The 19,068-nt window shown below is 33.5% G+C and overlaps 1 protein-coding gene across 7 annotated transcripts in view; it reads left to right on the plus strand.

Annotated features, from left to right (window-relative positions):
* The window catches only part of LIPI (lipase I), a 70,698-nt gene extending 51,987 nt beyond the window's left edge, over positions 1-18,711 (plus strand). For 6 of the 7 annotated variants that reach the window (XM_019467732.2, XM_053903189.1, XM_053903187.1 and 3 more), the window contains 2 exons: positions 4,249-4,425; positions 18,144-18,711. In XM_019467732.2, the coding sequence (XP_019323277.2) occupies positions 4,249-4,425; positions 18,144-18,234 (268 nt within the window). In that variant the 3' untranslated portion in view covers positions 18,235-18,711. Of the gene's footprint in view, positions 1-4,248; positions 4,426-11,765; positions 11,982-18,143 lie in introns of those variants that run through there. The other variant, XM_053903186.1, reaches the window with a different exon arrangement.
* The last annotated feature ends 357 nt before the right edge of the window (positions 18,712-19,068 follow it).

Raw genomic sequence — 19,068 nt, forward strand, 5'->3', positions numbered from 1 at the left:
TGGAAATAACATCCTGAGTCATAAGTCAGAGAAAATTTTTTTAACTGTGAGATAAATGTATTTTTAATATTAGAGCCTTACCAAATTAGTTTTCATAAAATTTTTAAAGGCTTTGCAGATAATTTAGTAGTTGGATGAAACTTGTCCTGAGTGAGCATCAATTTTTTTTGTTTTTCCCTTTTCTCAACTTCTTTTCAGTCACCCAAAGACTATTAAGTAAATCAAACCAGGATTTCAATCTAAATTCTTCATTTACATCAAGGCCCATATTTTAATAAGAGAAACTTCAAATTCTTTCCACCTAATTCTCAGTACGATTGACTGGGTTATAATAGTTATTTTGTAATAGTTTATTGCTTTATGTTGCTTAAAATAGTGTATGTATGTGCCTATCTGTGCACACACATATGCGTATGATCCTTTATTTATTTTTCTAAAACATATGCTTTCTTTGCTTTTGAATCCACTTATTCAACAGGGTTATTCAGCACCACTGAAACTTATTCAGGCATTTCGCTAAATAATGGATACTCAAGCTAAAATAGCACTGTTACAGTTCTTAAGGAAGTCACAGAACACTGAAGGAGACTGATGAGTAATTACAGCTTTGAGTAAGAAGTTCTATAGTAGCAGAATACTTATGTGCTGTGGGTGTATGAAGAAGATGCAAGGAAACATTTAAAGGAGAGATATTGCAATCAAGGAATGGAGACAGTGTTTTCAAAGGCATGGAGATAGGAGAGTACCTGAGTTCAGTAACAGCTCACAGACTACAGTCCTAGAGAAGTTGTTTCCAACTTGTTCAAAAGGCAAATTGTGATTCTTCATTTCCTTTATAAACGTCATTGTGTATGCAGAACACCATGAAATATTGATATATTTTATTCACGTCCTTGAATTAGTGCATTTCTCATGAAGGATGATATATTCATGACAAATCTGTCCATCTATGACTGGCCAAGGGCTTTATTGTTCTTCTATTAATAATTCTTTGCTAATAACTTTAGTCATGCTTTGAGATTTAAACTGTTTCAGAAACCAGGGAAGTCAGAGATTTTTAAATGACCTTTTGTTTCCCTCTTCAAAATTAAAACAGGAAGATTTGCTTACTGTAGAAAATGTGTCATATTATACAGTAGAAAATGAGAATCATATATAATTATATCATCCAGGGATGTTCACATTTACTATGTGGTCTACAACTATGTCTCCTCTTCCTTTACCTCCTCTTTTTCCTCTCTTCATTCTGGTATATACCCTTGTGCACACACACATTATTTTCTTCATTTAGCAAAATTAGGATCTTACCACAAATGTGTTCTGTATCCTGATTTTTATACTGAATGCTACAGTGCAATCATTTTTTGATGCCGCTAAATATTACTCACACGTTATAATATGATGCTAAATATAATAATATATAAATATAGGATTTTAAACAAGAGGTATCAATTTTGGACGTTCTGGTTGGAAGGATTCCCCCAGAGGATGAGTAATGGAGAGATTAGAGTGGCATGTGTCCAAAGAGGTGGCTGTTTTAATAATTTATGTGAGACATGATGGAGGTCTAGACTCAATATGTGGAGGTGTTTCTTCCTTTTTTTTTTTTTTTTTTAGGATTTAGGATAGATATTTTTTATGATTAATTAAATATGTGAAAGTTAAGTAAAGAAACCAGTTTTAAGATAACTAGTTAAATTATGATGCCATTTATTGAGCTAGGAAGTCATGGAGAGGAGCCAGTTTAATCATTCAATATAATTTCTTGAAAGCTTCTATAGGCCAATAACTGTACTAGAAATTAGGGATACCATTCTGGACAAATTAGATTGCTGTCTTTACATAACTTCTGTCTAGTGCAGCAGATAGACTTTACACATACATAATACAAATAAAATGATGATGTTCATCATTCCTCTATTCAAACAGAGGAATCTACATTGAGCAGGGAATTTGCTAAGTGCTGAAGATACTGTGATGAGAAAGATAGACATGGTCCTACCCTCTTTAAGCTTAAAGCCCTAATGAAATATATAACAGTTATAAAAATTAAATAAAACTACATAAATAAAATCTGAAAAATGTCTTGAGGCAAATTATAGTGTGCATGGAAACGTGAAATAAGGGACATGAATTAGTGAGGTCACTAAAAGTTTCTCTGAGAACATTTTATATTAGTTGAGACCTAAATGAGGGACAAGATTGATTTTCTTTGCTATATTACAGGACAAAGTATCAACAAATGCACAGATCCTGAAGCAGGAGGGAACATAGCCCATTTCAGGATCTGAAGGAATTTTCTAATGTCTTAGAATGGAGGCAGGATCAGCAAGAGAGATATGAGAGAAGTAGAGAGCCCCTGGATTTTGTAAGAACTAGAACTTGTAGGGCATATTTTGGGATTTATATTTTTCTCACTGAGCAAATGAAAATCACTAAAGGGTTTTAGTTGGGGCAGTTTGGTTGGAGCCGGGTTGGATTTTCATTTTGGAAAAACAATTTGACCACAATGTGTTGACAAGGAAAAAGACAGGATGCTGTTGCAAGAATATAGGAAAGGAACAGTGGTGTCTGAGTGCTTGCTGTGGAAATGTATGAATTCAAAGCAGATTCAGGATATTTAGTAGGAATAATCAGTAGGAATTTATGATAGATTGGATGTAGGGATTGAAAGAGGGGGTGATATCAAGGGCGAATCCTAGTTGTCTAGCTTGGGTAATAGGTAGTGGTGCCATTTAAAATAATAAGAAAATTTGTTAGTTGTAGGTTTTATTTTTATTTATTTTTATTATTTATTATTATTTTTTTTGTGTGTGAGAGATGGGTGTTGGGAAAGATGTCATTTAGATTTGAACCCTACTGAGTTTTAGACATCCTTAAGGTATGCAGGTACACATGGTGAAAAGCCATAGATATCAGCAAACAGAGCTCAGATAGAGGCAGAGGTTTGGTGGTCACGAGCAAATAGTTGGTATTTGAAATCATTGAAGTGGATGTGAAATTGTAGGGAGAGATAGCACGTTCCCATCTGGACATACTGACTCTGAAGCATCTCTGAGAAATCTAGATAACGTCTTAGAGATATGAACAATGACATTATATTCCATGAAAGAGGAGATAATATCAGTTCCTGGGGGGAATAGATATGGGCTTTGAGGAGAGTAATGACAACCTTTTTGGAGCCCAGCTGTTTCGAAGAATCAAAAGCAGGAAAGAGCAGGGATAAATATAAGATGGCACAAGAGCTGGAGACACCACTGGTTGCCCCTCAGCTGTTTTACGTATGATTGTTGCCTTTGCTCAAGCAAATCATTGTCACCTTGGAGGAAATTAACACGACAGATTTTTAAATTTTTTTTTGCTCTCTCCTCTTTTCTCTTTCCTTCCTTCCTCCTTTCCTCTTCCCCCTCCCCCACCTTCCTCCTACTCTCCCTCCCTTTCTTTCCTCCTTCTCTTACTTATCCTGCTCCTCCTCCTCCTTCATCACCTTCTTTGGAGTTTCCTTTGTAGTCAAGCAGATCCATATTGATCTGACTCCAGGCCCCCCCTATGTTTCTGGCACATAGGGGTGAAGAATTTGAGTAGAGTGATGAAGAAGAGCATTGACGTGGCTGTTTGTTTTGCATTCACTAGCTTTGGAAAGTCATTTGTATGCTCTGATATTCAGTTTTCTCATCTGTAAACGGCAATACTAATAGTACCTAGTAAAGGGAGTTGTCAAGATAGTTAGATAAGGTCAAGCATGTCAAGCTTCATTATAGTTCTGGGTACACTGTAAATGCTCAGGAAATTGTACTTATTAAATTCTACATTTATTTTTTTCCTTTTGAATCTGAAGCTTTTGTAACAATTCACAAATATTTGACAAAATGGCACAGATCAATTAAGAATTATTATTTGAGTATCTTGTCCATTCAGGGAACTGTAATAGTTGTTACGGTGTCTAAAACAGGAAGCATAAAATGACTCCTGTAATCTTAGACAAATGTACAATCTAGACACCAAGTCAGAAAGACAAGATGCCCCACTTTTTTTCTCAAAAAGTGTCCCCAAATAATTTTGTATGAGGATACATATATTATTATTTTATTTTGTTTCAATTTATTTTAATAAATACTTCACAAATATGTTTTGGCTTTTTTTCCTTTAAGATTGTTGTTTCTATACTACATTAAGATTATATTGACTTTAGAGTTAAATTAAATTTTAAATTACTAATATGGTGAGCATATTAAATTTTCTGTTTAGGAAGAACAGATCATTTTATCAACTTCAAGAAGTCAAGATTCTTGCTCAGTTTTCAAATGATGTTGTAAATATTTCAGGCATTGGTTTGGGATATTTTCAGAGGTCAAATTGGCAATGTTTCCAATATAATTACAACATCCACCGTGTCATGGTACAATCACTTACCTATCCAGAAAGGTAAGAAAACTAAATTTTGATTTCAGTATATTATCTTTTAAACTTGAAAATACCAGTATGCTAAGAAATGGCTTAAGAATTCATATGTTCAGATATATGTTTATTGTGTATTTCAGATTATATTTTACACAAATATTAGAATATCTAAAAGGTGAAAAATGCACTTTTTAAATGAAAATTAGTTTGAATGAAGTTTAGTTTGGAGTCACATTACCTAGGCAAAGAAAAAACACAATCATTTCATTAGACACAATAAAAATGAAAAATGTGAGACAAATATCTGCCTTAGAAGTTGATCAATAATTTCTTACATATACATATATATTTATAGATTGGTTGAGATTCCTTTTGTACAATTCTTTAGATTGGGGTTCAATGGCTGAAAACTCTATCATGAAGCATATCGTCATAGAAGATAGAAGTCATCAGGACTTTCAATGATTTTTCTCTTAACTTTATTTTTATTTGGGAAGAGAAAAAAATCCATTTTTATCTATTATATAATCAGAGTCTAGACATCACTGGAGATTCAACCCTAGGAATATATTGACATCAGTGAAGCTCTAGCATATATACAATAACAGCAGGAGGAAAGTCTGACTCCTATGCCTTGGTTTCTCTGTTACATCACAAATATCTCCATTACACAAAAATGTGATACTATCCTGACTTGATGGGGATATTTGAAGACGATAGACTGTATCAGTATTTTTCTTTGTCCATTTAATATGCTTTTCTTAGTTCCATGTTCTCACAACTGGAGAGGTTTTCCTACTATCCTTGTGCCCATGATATTGATGTACATGTTCACCATGACAGAATTCATATTCCCACAGAAACACCTCTGTGAAAACATTAAGAACCACTAAGACCCCTTTAATGAGCTGACCATCTGTCAATTTGGATATGTGAGATGTGAGTTGTTCCAACTGTGAGTGCCAACTGAGAGTCAATAGCAATGGGTTTGTGAATTGCTAGCACTTTTTTAGGTGACTGTAGATCTTTCTTTTTATTTCTCTTTATTTTTCTGTATTTGTATATTTGATTCTCCAGTTACCTTTATATGAATGTTGAACAGAGTAAATAAGAAGTTTTGGAGAATAAAAATAATAAATGACAAGACCATGCATTTAGATGAGGTCTATATTAACAGAGGAAAACTGGAAAGATTGTTTGAAGTGTAAATTATTTTGTAACTTTTGGTATGAGAATATTTAGTCACTCAAAAGTCAATAATTAAGATGTCATTATAGTGGAAAAAATCTCAGGGTAATTCTACTTTTCTTTGCCTTTGATTGAAATACCTACCAAAAATACCAAAATATTTGAAATTTTCAGCTAGAAATATTAGTGATATTATTCCCTGCCAGAGTATACCAAAGACAGAGAGAGAGACAGACAGACAAACAGACAGACACACACACACACACACACGCGCGCACACACACACACACACACACACACACACACATTAGGGGTAATGTTTAAAGGACTAGTCTCAAGATTTGTAATCTTCAACTGATCTCTGTATTTATTATCTTAAACATGAAAATCTTCTGGTAAACATAAGAATGCAGATTATACTTGTGTTTCCAAAAGCTAGGTTTTAAAGGGACCAAACTTGTTGCACCATCATAGCCTCCAAATTTCCCCCATTAATACTCCTCTGAGCTTAAGGAAGGTATGAACAGAGAAGTTTAGAGGTTGTAATTTTATACCTTCCTTCTGGTACTTAAGTGTAAAGAATTCATATTGTCCCTGAATAAAGTCTTTTCCCTATATATCACAACTGGAAAAAGAAAAAGAATTTTCTCTTCAGTCTAGAAGCATATAATGTAAGCTTTGGCCAGATACCAGGTATTAGCTAGAACCTTTATACATAAAATAGCACAGAAGCTCAAGATGAGAAAGAGAAATTTAACTACATACACAAGGACAATAACAGGAAATAAGGATAATCCACCCTTTGTTTATATGGGCAAATGATAGGACTGGATATTGCTTTTATCATTTAAGCAAAAGTGAACAGGGAAAACACAAAAAACGATAACAACAACAACAGTGACAATGACGACAACAAAATGCTGCCTATTTCAGCATAAGCAACATAGAAAAAAAGATCTAACAATCAAGATTTAGAAATAAGGTTGACCCTTTAAAAGATTTATTATAGGAAATAGATGGAAATTGTACAAATCATTGCTTGGTGTTCTTAATAATATTTAAGAAAACATTAATTCATTAAACAACAAGAGAAGAGCACTTGTTTGTGATTATGAAACAGCTGACTATGATGCAGAGTGAGCTCACAGTTAAACTAAAGACAGTATCAAGTTTAGTATCAACATTAAAAATAAAAAAATAGAATTGATCACTAATGTAAAAAACTCATTTTATAATAATTTACAGAATAAGGTGATATACATAATATAAAAGATTGAGGAACAATTGTTGGGAAAAAAATAATTGAAATGCAAAATATAGCTATCTGGTGTTGTTGAAGAGGAGACACAACAGAAGAACTAAGTGCAGATGTGATACAAGAAAACTGTCTTCAAAAGAAGACAAATTGATAGAGTGAACTAAGAACCAGAAACTAAAAGAGACCAATCTTTAGACTCACTCTTATATATTTTATTTTTTAAAATTTGGTGATAAAGAAAGAATTCTGCGAGTTCCTGGGTGGCTTAGTCGGTTAAGTGTCCAACTTCGACTCAGGTCATGATCTCACAGTCCATGAGACCAAGCCCCACATCAGGCTCTGTGCTGACAGCTCAGAGCCTGGAGCCTGCTTCAGATTCTGTGTCTCCCTGTATCTCTGCCCCTCCCCCAGTCATGCTCTGTCTCTGTCTCAAAAATAAACATAAAAAAAATTTAAAAGATAGAATTCTGTGGGGCACCTGGGTGGCTCAGTCTGTTAAGTGTATGCCTCTTGATTTCGGCTCAGGTCTTAATCTCATGGTTTGTGAGATTGAGCCCCTCATCGGGCTCTGCACTGACAGCATGGAGCCTGCTTAGGATTCTCTCTCATCTCTCTCATCTCTCTCTCTCTCTCTCTCTCCTTTTTCTCTCTCTCTCTCAAAATAAATACATCAATAAACTTTTTAAAAAAGATAGAATTCTGCAAGTGTTCAAAGAAATCTTCATAGAGTGGAAGATTAAATGTTGTAGCAACTGACGTGTCCATCAAATGATAATGGGTCACTATATGTATGTGTGAATATGTGTATGAATGTTATTCATCATAGAGGAAAGAAGAAAGAAGGACATGCTGCAGTTTGTGACAACATGCATGGACCTTGAGGACATTATATTAAGTGATATAAATCAGGGAAGCATAAATACTGTATCACTTGTGTGTGGAATCTAAAAAAGCCCAACTCATAGAAATAGACACTTGAATGGTGGTTACCTGGGCCTAAGGGGCAGATAAAAAAGGTAAGACATTGGTAAAAAAAATACAAATTTCCAGTTATAAGATGAATAAGTTCTGGGATTATAATGTATAATGTAGTGATTATAGTTAACAGTACTGTATCATATACTTGAGAGTTGCTACGAGTAAATCTTAAATGTTGTCTACCAAAAAAATGGTAATGGTGGTAATTGTTTTGTAATATATAAGTGTATCTAATCAACATGTTGTATACCTCAAACCTATGCAGTGTTATAAGTCAGTTATATCTCAATAAAGCTGAAAAAATAATTAATTAAAAAAGATATCTTACAAATCAGTAATAAAAGATGAATATATTACGAGGATAAACAGACAAGGACACAAAAGAGAAAATGTACAAACTACAAAAATGACTGAGCTTTTTATTTTATGTTTTATTTTTCTTTTGTTGTATAAATAATGTGTAATGAAGATGTAAACAAATATACTTTCTAATAGCTGTGGACATTCTGCCAAGTGCTTCCCCCTTACCTGTTTCACCAAATGGCTTCTTCATTAAAGACCTTATCCCTGCTGCTCAGAGTTCACATGAAGCAAAAGGCAAACTCTGTCACCACCTGCTCAGTTGTCTATTGTAGAGCTCTTAACATGAGATTTACATTCAACAAATTTTAAGTGCACAATATGATAATGTTTACTATAGGCACAATGTTGTATAGCAGATAATACAAACAAGCGAACTCCCTACTACAAAAGACAGAAAATCCAACTACAAGTCCCTAAAGATAAAAGGGTCATGTAGCCAGACATATCTGAAAATCCCATGGAAGATATGCCTCCTGGTTTGGCTGCATTCAAAGAACAGTTCTGTGCTAGCTCTTGGCTTTACCATTCACATTGCTTCATACTCTGTCTATAGAATACCAATTTGGCTACTACTTGATTCCAAGTTCTAATCCCATGAGGATGGGTGGAGAAAAGATTTTAAGGTCTCCTTGCATCTCACTGACTTTGGGCAAGTACATACCTTTGAACCTTACACTGTGGTCAAGGAAATAGATTCTTCTGATTGGCCAGGGAAATAAGTCCTTTGGTTTATGCTTACTCTGAAACAAGATGGAATCGAATTCAATCAAAGTTTATAAATTGAGAGTGGGATAAAGAATGATAAAGGATATATTATCAAAGAAGATTATATTACCTGAAAGGGAATAGATGCTTGGTGGCAAAAATAACAGGACACTACAGAAAAACTGAAAATATTTTGATAAATCGAGCAAAACATTAATTGAAAGTACATTGGCTTGTAATGTATCCTACTAAAGTTACATATTGGTTTAACAAAAAAAAATCAAAATTTGTTTGCCAGATGCAATTAACCTGTGAATGAAGGCAAAAAATGAATATTTAAGTGGGAGTACTCAAATTCAGATTTTTCAAGATACTTTAAACAATTTGGGGGTAAGTTAGGTTTTTTAAGTGGTTATATTTATTGTTCTGGATGGCTACAATGTAATATTTTGCCTGTAAAACAACTTGAGATTGAACATTGTAGTAACTCCTCAAATAATTTCCTCCAGTATATCTTGGAGGGCTTATAAATACATTTAGACATTTTGTACTTTTTCAAATTAATTAAATATTTCGATCAATAATTTTGTAGCTTTTGCCTGAATGCTTTACTTACTTCCTGATAACTTCTCTAGTTATTTAGTATTGCATTTTAGTTGAATGGTTTCCAGATTCTTTTGAAAATACTATACATGGAACTTAAATTTAATGAGAGTATTTAGTTAGGAAAAGGCAACAGTATTGTCTTCAACTTAAAGAGTAATCTTAGAAAACCCATTTACAGTTACATTATTTGTGCTAAAGTCTTCAACCTTGCATTTGTGTCTTTGAAATTGCCTGGCTGAAGGCCGACCCGTGCAGTACTTTGGGGGAATATGAGGATTGGAACTCTAGAACTCTGAAGGGTGTTTACAGGTAGCAATTTTGACATAACTCATTTTACATTTTCCCCAAATTTGTTCATCCTTCTTGAAACCTGTCCTCCATCTTCAATATCCACACCCCACTTTTTCCTATGTCCCCAAATGATGTTCTCTAGGGCACTGTAATTTTGAGAGGTGATATGGGTCAGGAACTCCAAAACAATGTCAACTGTGTGAGTAGTGTATGCATATAGTGTTTCTATATGTAATGTAAGCTACACCTCATATAAGAATTAAGTAGTTTTAGGATGACTGGAAATGAGCTTTTTCCTTTCTGTTCTTTTCTGTTCTTTTCTTTGAGAGAGCAAGAGAGTGGGGAAAAGGGGCAGAGGAAGAGAGAATTAAGTAGTTTTAGTATGACTGGAAATGAGCTTTTTCTTTTCCCTTCTTTTCCTTTCCTTTCATTTTCCTTCTTTCCCTTCTTTTCCTTTCCTTTCCTTTCCTTTCCTTTCCTTTCCTTTCCTTTCCTTTCCTTTTCCTTTCCTTTCCTTTCCTTTCCTTTCCTTTCCTTTCCTTTCCTTTCCTTTCCTTTTCCTTTCCTTTCCTTTCCTTTCCTTTCCTTTCCTTTTTTCTTTGAGAGAGCAAGAGAGCGGGGGAGAGGGGCAGAGGAAGAGAGAATTAAGTAGTTTTAGGACGACTGGAAATGAGTTTTTATTTTCTTTCCTTTCTTTTCTTTCTTTTCTATTATTTTCTTTGAGAGAGAACAAGACAGCAGGGGAGGCGGCAGGAGAAGAGAGAGAGAGAGAGAGAGAGAGAGAGAGAGAGAGAGAGAGAGAGAGAGAATCTGAAACAGGCTCCATGCTCAGCTCACAGCCCTATGTGGGGCTCGATCCCACAACCCTGGGATCATGAGCTGAGTCGGAATCAAAAGTTGGATGCTCAACTGACTGAGCCACCCAACCACACAAACTCTCATATTATATACTATTAGAGTCATTATTGAACAAAAATGTTATACCTAAATATTTTTAGAAATCAGTTTTTTAATTATTAAGGGACAAGATAGTTTGATTAATATTCTCCTAACATTGTTTTAGATTAAAATTCTCTTGCAGTTATATAAGGATTTTTAAAATATTTGATAATTGAAATAAGTGGTTCTCTTTAATTTGCTTAAAAGTTATGATGACATAATTCCAATTTGCAATTGTAAAACTGGACAACGTAATCAGGGTTTTTCAAGTTGTAATCATAAAAGGTACAACATATATATTTTCACTATGCTGTTAGGTGCAGTTTATAGTTATTACACAAATATCCAATAAGCAATAGAAATCTTAACAACATTGAATTAAAAGTACCTTACATAAATATATAACAAACAAATATATTTTCAGTCAATCCTTACTGTTCATAAAACAATTGTTTTTTTGTATATTTGTCTTGTGATTTAATTTGCTCTAAATATTTTCAGTGGCAGAATATACATAAAGTTTATACTTGGATGATAATAGATGGCCAATTAAAGCAATCCCTTTTTTCTCATTTTTCTTCTCTTCTCTTTTTGGTCCCTAATTTAACTTTTCTTAGACCTCATTTCACCTGTAAATACACAGCTAAAGCAAAAGATTGACCAAGCCAATAATTACATGAAAGAGATCTGTTTGTCTTGTTAAAGCAATTCGTCCTTAAAATGCCTCATTCCCAATATTTTTATGAAACTGTCTCATTCTCCATATATATATCCTTCTACCTTCTTGTAAAACTTTCCTTTTGTAGTCCTTTTGAAACTTCCTACACAAACTCTGTATTCGCTTTCCCACACTATCCTCTCTGATAATGCTGTGATCAGAATCTTCACCCAGTGGCTTTGTTGGGGACATAGGAAGACTCTGAGACTATTAAGAACTTCAGAGAAGAAAACTTGCATTGATTGCAATTTCATCTCATAAAGTGGAACTTATTGTCCAAATTATTTGCCCTAAATGTAATTTAACTTTCTTTTTTAGGGAACTAGCACACATGGAAGGGATTTTTTAGGTGCATGTTTTGTATGATGTATACCATTTAAGGGAAAATTCTTATGTACCAAAGAAAGATAACTTCTTTGAAGAGGTAGGCATGAAAGAGATATCCCAAAGTTTTCTTTTTTCTGTTAGTAAGCTGCTTTCAAGATGAATAATAGTGGCTAAATTTGTTTAGATCTACTACATCCCAGACATTATTTTTGCGATCCTTGCAACACCTTTCTGAGGTAGGTATTTTCTTTGTTTTATTAGTAAAGGAACAGAAACGGAGGGGTTTTGTATAGCACATCTACGGTTTCTAAGCCTAGAAGTGCCTTTGCAATGATTTGAAGCCTGGCTTTTCTTCGGTTTTTAATGTTCTTGTTTTCTTTTGTTTTAGTTGCTGTTATTTTTATAGGAATAAACATTTTTTTTTCATTAATTAATGTAGTGAATTATTTCCATTATGGAGTATTCAGGCAATTTAATTCAAATATAATGTTAAAACTAAGAGATACCACTGTTAATATTTTGTCATGCTTACTAATAATCACACATGTTATAACTGAATCATGAATCTAATTATTTTTTTAAGTTTATTTTGAGAGAGAGAGAGAGAGAGAGAGAGAGAGAGAGAGAGAGAGAGAGAGAATGAGCAGGGGAGGGGCCAAGAGAGAGGGGTGGGGAGAGAGAGAGAATCCCAAGCTGGCTCTGTGCTGACAGTGGGGCTTGAATCCACACACTGTGAGATCGTGGCCTCAGTGGTAACCAACAGTCAGATGCCTAACCAAATGAGCCATGCAAACGCCCCTGACTCTGATTATTTATGTTAAATTATAAGCAGGCTTTCTGTGTAGAATCATGAAGCTTATTCACTGCAGTAGCTTTGGGGGAATCACTGTTTACATAGACAACAATGTGAACATAATGTACTTGGGGTTGTGCAGTACCTTGGACCTGATTAGAAGCAATTTTTTCTTCCAAAATGTAAGTTAGTGGCTGCCATTATATTCTGTCTTTTGTGGAACATTCAAATTGGTCTTTCCTGTTTTGTTGAGTACTTTGTTTTTTTTTTTCCCTCAGTGCTTGCTTATCATAGATACTGATTTTCTGTGCAGAGACAACTATCTGCACGGTAAACAATTTTCCTTGTTTTACATTCATAGAAGGAACATCAAGGATGAAGAACAGTTTCAAATCTTGCACCTTAGCACATGATGTTCACACCTTCATACAGATTGTTGGCGAGCTGTAGAGAGTTGACTTTTTCCATGCATTTCTCTTTTCTGAGTCACTCATAAGGGGAAAAGAAATGGTAAAAGCAGACAGATGTGTCCACTATTATATGTCAATCCCTATTTTCTTAATCATTTTTATATGGACAAATATTGTACACAATTCATTCATTGGTTAATCAGTAAAAATAGGGTAATGTAATCGAATATGCTATAGAGAAAAAATAAGCATGCATGTAATTTTAACTTTTATGTAAAATATAAACAGTGAATAGACTATGAAAATTTACCAAATTTATACAATTTAGATACAGTTGTTTCTACTCATGAGGAAAAACAAACAAACAAACAAAAAAACTTGTGGGTGGTTAGCAAAACACAGCATTCCCTGCTGGTTGAGGGTGCTAACAGATGCTTGGATGAAATGTATAGTTTAAGTTTAATTACCTAGATAATTGCCATAACTGTTTAGTTGCTTTTCCTATTTAGATCCGTCCCTACAGATAATGTGCAATTAATGAGAATTAGCACTGCCAAATTATTGGGAACGTGAGTTATAAAAGTGGGACGCCGTATGGCCCAGATATACTGTGTATGCATTCAACCAGTAATTATCTCTCTGTAACAAACTCTGATAGAGACTACAGCATCGTTCCTTCAGGGCATTTCCAGGAGAGTAGGGCCTTTGAACTTAGGGATTGAGAGGAATATTTCTAGTGGAAGTGACCTGGGATGACTTCCTGCGAAAAGTGGGACTAAATCTACTTTTAAAAATTTTACCTAACAGTAAAATGTACTCTTTGGTGTATAGTTCTATGAGTTTTGATAAATTCATAGAGTCATACACCACCATCACATTCAAGGTACAGGGACATTTCCATCAATGACAAGGACTGCCTTGTGCTGCCCCCTTATTTTCAACCCCACTACCCACTCCCACTCTCTGGCAACCACTGTCTCTAGTTTTTTCTTTTCCAGATCATTATATAAACAGAATCATACAGTATGTACAGCCTTTTAAATATGGCTTTTTTCATTCAGCTTCAAACATTCCAAATTCATGCATTTTGTTGCTTATATCAATGGAATGTTATTGATGACTACCGCAGTTCGTTTAACCACTCACCAGTTTGAGGACATATGGTCTGTTCACAGTTTTTGATATCTATCTATGAATAAAGCCAACATAAATATTTGCATGTAGGTTTTTATGTGAACATAAGTTTTCATTTCTCTTGGATAAATACCTAGCAGTGAAATCGCTGGGTCATACTGTAAGTGTATGTTTAACTTCATATGAAACTGCCAGACTGGTTTCCAAAGTGACTGTACATTTTGCAATCCTGTCAACACTTAGCAGAGTTCCTTTGCTCTCCTGCATCATCATCAAGTTTTTTTGTTGTTTGGTTTTTATTTTCTCATTACTAATTTGTGTTTTTAATTTGGATTTCTCAAATGACACATGATGTTGATGGCCTCTGCCATTTAATTGAGGGTACAAAGATTAGTTAGTTTAATGTGATTATTAATATGGTTGAGTTTAAACCTGTCATATTATTTTCTTTTCTATTTGTCCCATCTGTTCTTTGTTCCCAGTTTTGTCGTTGTCTGCCTTCTCTTGGATGAATTGAGTAGTTTTAGGATTATGTTTTATTTCCTTTCTGGGTTTATTATTATTGTTATTAACTCTTTGATTATTTTGGTGGTTTATTTGGGGTTCATATTATAATCCTTAATTTATCAGAGTCTACCTCCAAGTGAATTTTATCACTTCACATTTAACATGAGAACCTGAGAGTAGTATAATTCCATTTCTCCCATCCTGGCTTTTGTGCTGTTGTTGGCAGACATATTACTTGGATATATGCTAAAAATTCCATAATACAGTATATCATTTTTGTTTAAAGGGTCAATCTATTAAAGAGATATAAATAATTAGGAAAAGTCTTATATATTTATATATTCACATAGTTACCATTTCTGATACGCTTCTGTTATGCCGATGCATATTTTTATCTGGTGTAATTTACCTTTGGACTAAAAGAGTTCCTTTAAGGTTTATTGTTGGTTTGGTTTGGTTTGGTAGTCTGGGTTTGCTGGTGTGAATTCTTTCAACTTTTATGTGTCTGAAAAATTCTTTGTGATGCCTTGATTTTGAAAAATAGTTTCTCTGGGTATAGACTTCTAGTTTGACAGTTTTGTTTTTTTTTTAATTTCAGTTAGTTAAAGATGTTGCTGGACTGTGTTCTACTATGCATTGATCCTAATGAGAAATCTATTGCTATCCTTCCTTTGTTCTTGTAAAGATAATATGTCTTCCCCACCCCCACCGCCCCTGACTGGCTGGTTTTATTATCGCTTTACTATTGATTTTAAGCAGTTTGATTATGATGTGACTTACTTGTAATTTTCTTCATACCTCTTGTGTTTGGTATTTGTTAACCTTTTTTGGACCCATAGTTTTATAGATTTCATCAAATTTCATCTAAAATCGTGACTAGTTTTTAAAATACATTTTTCCATGTCCCCCCTCTCTCCTGTGCCTTTGGGGACACTAATTTCAAGTTCATTAGGCTGCTTGAAGTTATCCCACAGCTCACTGATGCTCTGTTAATTTTTATATTTAATTTTCTCTATGTATTTTATTTTGAATACTTTTGTTGTTATGTCTTCAAGTTCCTATTCTTTTATTCAGCAATGTTTAATCTGATATTAATTCTATCCAGGGTATTTTTGATCCCAGACATTGTAGTTTTCACCTCTGCAAGTTTGACTAGCATCTTTTTGTATTTCTCATTTCTCTATTTACTATTTGAACATATGAAATAAAGTTATAATAACTCCTTTAATGTCCCCTGCTGATTCTCACATCTGTGCTTTGTTTTGGGTTGGTTCCAATTGATGACCCTCATATGGGTTCATTTTCCTGCTTCGTTGCATGTTTGGTAATTCTTGACTAGATGATAGATTTTTGTGTATTTTATTATGTTGGGTGCTCTATATTTTTATATTCCTATAAATATTCTTCAGGTTTATTCTGAAGATGCACTTAAGCTCTTATAAACAGGTTGATTTTTTTTCGGGTCCTGTTTTCAAGATTTATTAGGCAGTCCTGGAGTAGTTTAGGGTTAATTACTCCCACTACTGAGGCAAGAACCTCCATATGCCTTCCCCAGTGACCTGTGAAATACTGGCTTTTCCCATCTGGCAGGTGGGAACAAGCACCTGAATTAGTGCTGAGAACCTTAAGTAACTTTTAAAAACAGTATGATAAGCTTGGATGTGGTGATTTATTGTACAAAGGCCCTAGGGAGCTTTTTAAAATAAGGAAGTACATGTATTTTTTGTAATTTGGAATAATATATGGATTTAAGTTTTTAAAAAATGAACTATGTTTGAATTTTAGAGTTTTTTATCACTAGATTTCTTCTGTTATTTTATATAATCAAAGTAATGTATTTATCTCACTAATTTGTGGTAAGTAAAGCATTTGAAATGCAATATTCAGTGTTCTTTTTAAAACTAAACAAGTAAACATATAATAATCTCCCCATGGTAGTTCAATATATAACACAAGTTTTCTTCTAAATTATAGTTTTTAAAAAATTTTATAGGTTGGAGAGTAGGAACTAATAACATAGAATAAATGATGTCAAAATTAGAGTCCTGGCAGAGGAAGTAGACAGGCTTTTCACAACGTAAAAACAAAGAAAATTAATATGTCTCATACATTTTGATGAAACTTAACTTTTGGTAGGTATTATAAACCTGCCCCAGCTGACTTGTAATGCTTGCAAAGATTTGTAAAATGTAGAATATTTAATTCAAAAATATGCATTTATTATATTACTGATTGAACATATTGTAATATTTTATTGTAGAAAACAAGTAAAACCACATTTGTCTTTATATTATAAATATTTGAATAGAATAATTACTTAATGGTTGAGGTAATTTGCCTATTAATAAGTCTAATGACACACTTGTTCTACTATGACAACTTAAAAATGAGGTAGATCAGGGAGGTCCAGAACAGTGAAGTCACATTCAATGGATAAGCGGTATAGCGGCATAGGTAAAGAATTGACACGAGTATATATACATTTGTTTGGAGAAGTGGTAAAGTCATTCCTACACCTATTTCTTAATAATGAAGGAAGGTTGATGATCTCTGATAATGTGACAAAAAACTACTTTTGCTAACACCTAAAATTCTTATGATTGAAGTATTATCATTTTATATTCACTGTTATAGCATTAAAATTAAAATTCCAAGGTGCCTTTATTATTTCAAATAGAAGATACTCTAGTATTCTGTTTCAGTTTTTATAATTAAAAATGAGTATGTCTATATTTTATTATTTTAATCAAATTTGCAGACATAGAAAATTGATTTATCTAAAAATGAATAACTTGACTAAAAATGCTGTTGAATATTTTAAAAACTTGTTCAGTGGTGTCTCAAGCAAGCTAGAAGGAGATTGGGAGCAATGTGTATCTTGAATTAGAGCAATGCATCTTTTCTTTAGCTCCTTTCCTAAACTTTAACCTATCTTTTCTTATCCTCCTTGATTACCTGTTTTGAAAGTTTTTAAGACATTAATGGGAGATAAAAACTAGACAAGATGCTCGATTCACCACAGTGATTTGACTTTTCAGAAATATTCAAATGCTAAATACACAATCTCTCCAAGACACAGAATTCTTTACTCATTATTACTTCCATTTTAGCAGGTGGAAAAAAGGAATGATTACATTATTTTGACAGAATTTGTCTATGCAGTTAAGCTCCATTCTTTCATGGTGGCTCTCCCAGTAGAAAAAGTGGCCCAGCCACTAAGAGTTGAGTTCAGGCTTCAGCTATTTCAGTATCCAAAAATATTTCCCATATAAAGTTAGTATCCCAAAGAGGCATCAAGGAGAGAAGAATTTGAAACACAGTTTTTTTCTTTCTCATAAATATTGTGTCTACTTCATCCCTGTGTAGCCAAGGGAGATGGAATGGAAAGGATGCTATAGATTTTTCCCTGCATTTGGAAAACTAATTAATTACAGGCATTGAATATTCTAATGTTTATGAGAAAAAAAATAAACTTTGCTGCTTTTTATTAATAATTATTTCTCTCTCTCCCTTGCTTTTTCACAGACCACCACTTTGCATATATAATTTTGTTCTTAAAGGAAATGAGGAATTATTTCTCAATCCAAGCACATGCACATCAGGATTCGGTTTGTGATTAAAGAACTTGTAAATGGGAACAATGTAATCAGCATTTCTTTATGAAGGCATTGTTCAATCTGGGATTCACATATTTCTACTTCCTGAATAAATTTTAAAAATAAAAAATATAGAAAAATGTTAAAATGCATATAGTAAAGCATTCTGAATATATTCTAAAAGCTGTTTATCTCTGTTTACCTCAATCAAATGTTTATCATTAAATGTTTCCCTTAATTACTTAATAGATAATATGTCTTTAGAAAAAAGAGAAGCCTATTGTTTCAATACACTGTCTAAACTATCATTTTCTACTTGTCAAACTGCAGTCATAAAAGAAGTATTTTTAATTGTAAATTTGTCACTTGGAGAAGTCGCTTGGATTAATGTAAATTTGGTAAACATAAATCCACCTTGTGTTTAGTGATCTATTTGGCATTTAGAGATATATTTGATTTATTTGGCATTGTAAATAAATTTATTTCTATGGAGCACAGTAATATATGGGTCTGTAATGTTTAAGGTCAGACTTTGGGTCCACCTACTGATGGTGTGAACTTGAGTAGCTAAACTTTATCATGTTTCAGTCACCTAAGAATTTTTGTGAAGATTGAGTCAATATTTTGACTGGTGTCTTTTCAAATTAGTATAATAATAGTAAGAAATACGTAATGAAAATAATAATAAAAATACTGATAGTTAACACTTACATACATCCCTGTATTGCTACACAGTTTAATAACACATATATCAATTCATTTAATCCTTACAAAAACCCTATGAGATTGACCTCGTTATTTCTGCTGATAAAGACATTGAGGGATTCCTGGGCCTCCACTCTCTCACGTATGTC

The sequence above is a fragment of the Panthera pardus genome, unplaced genomic scaffold (genome assembly GCF_024362965.1).
Source record: "Panthera pardus isolate Hobbes unplaced genomic scaffold, ASM2436296v1 HiC_scaffold_16, whole genome shotgun sequence".
Taxonomy (NCBI): domain Eukaryota; kingdom Metazoa; phylum Chordata; class Mammalia; order Carnivora; family Felidae; genus Panthera; species Panthera pardus.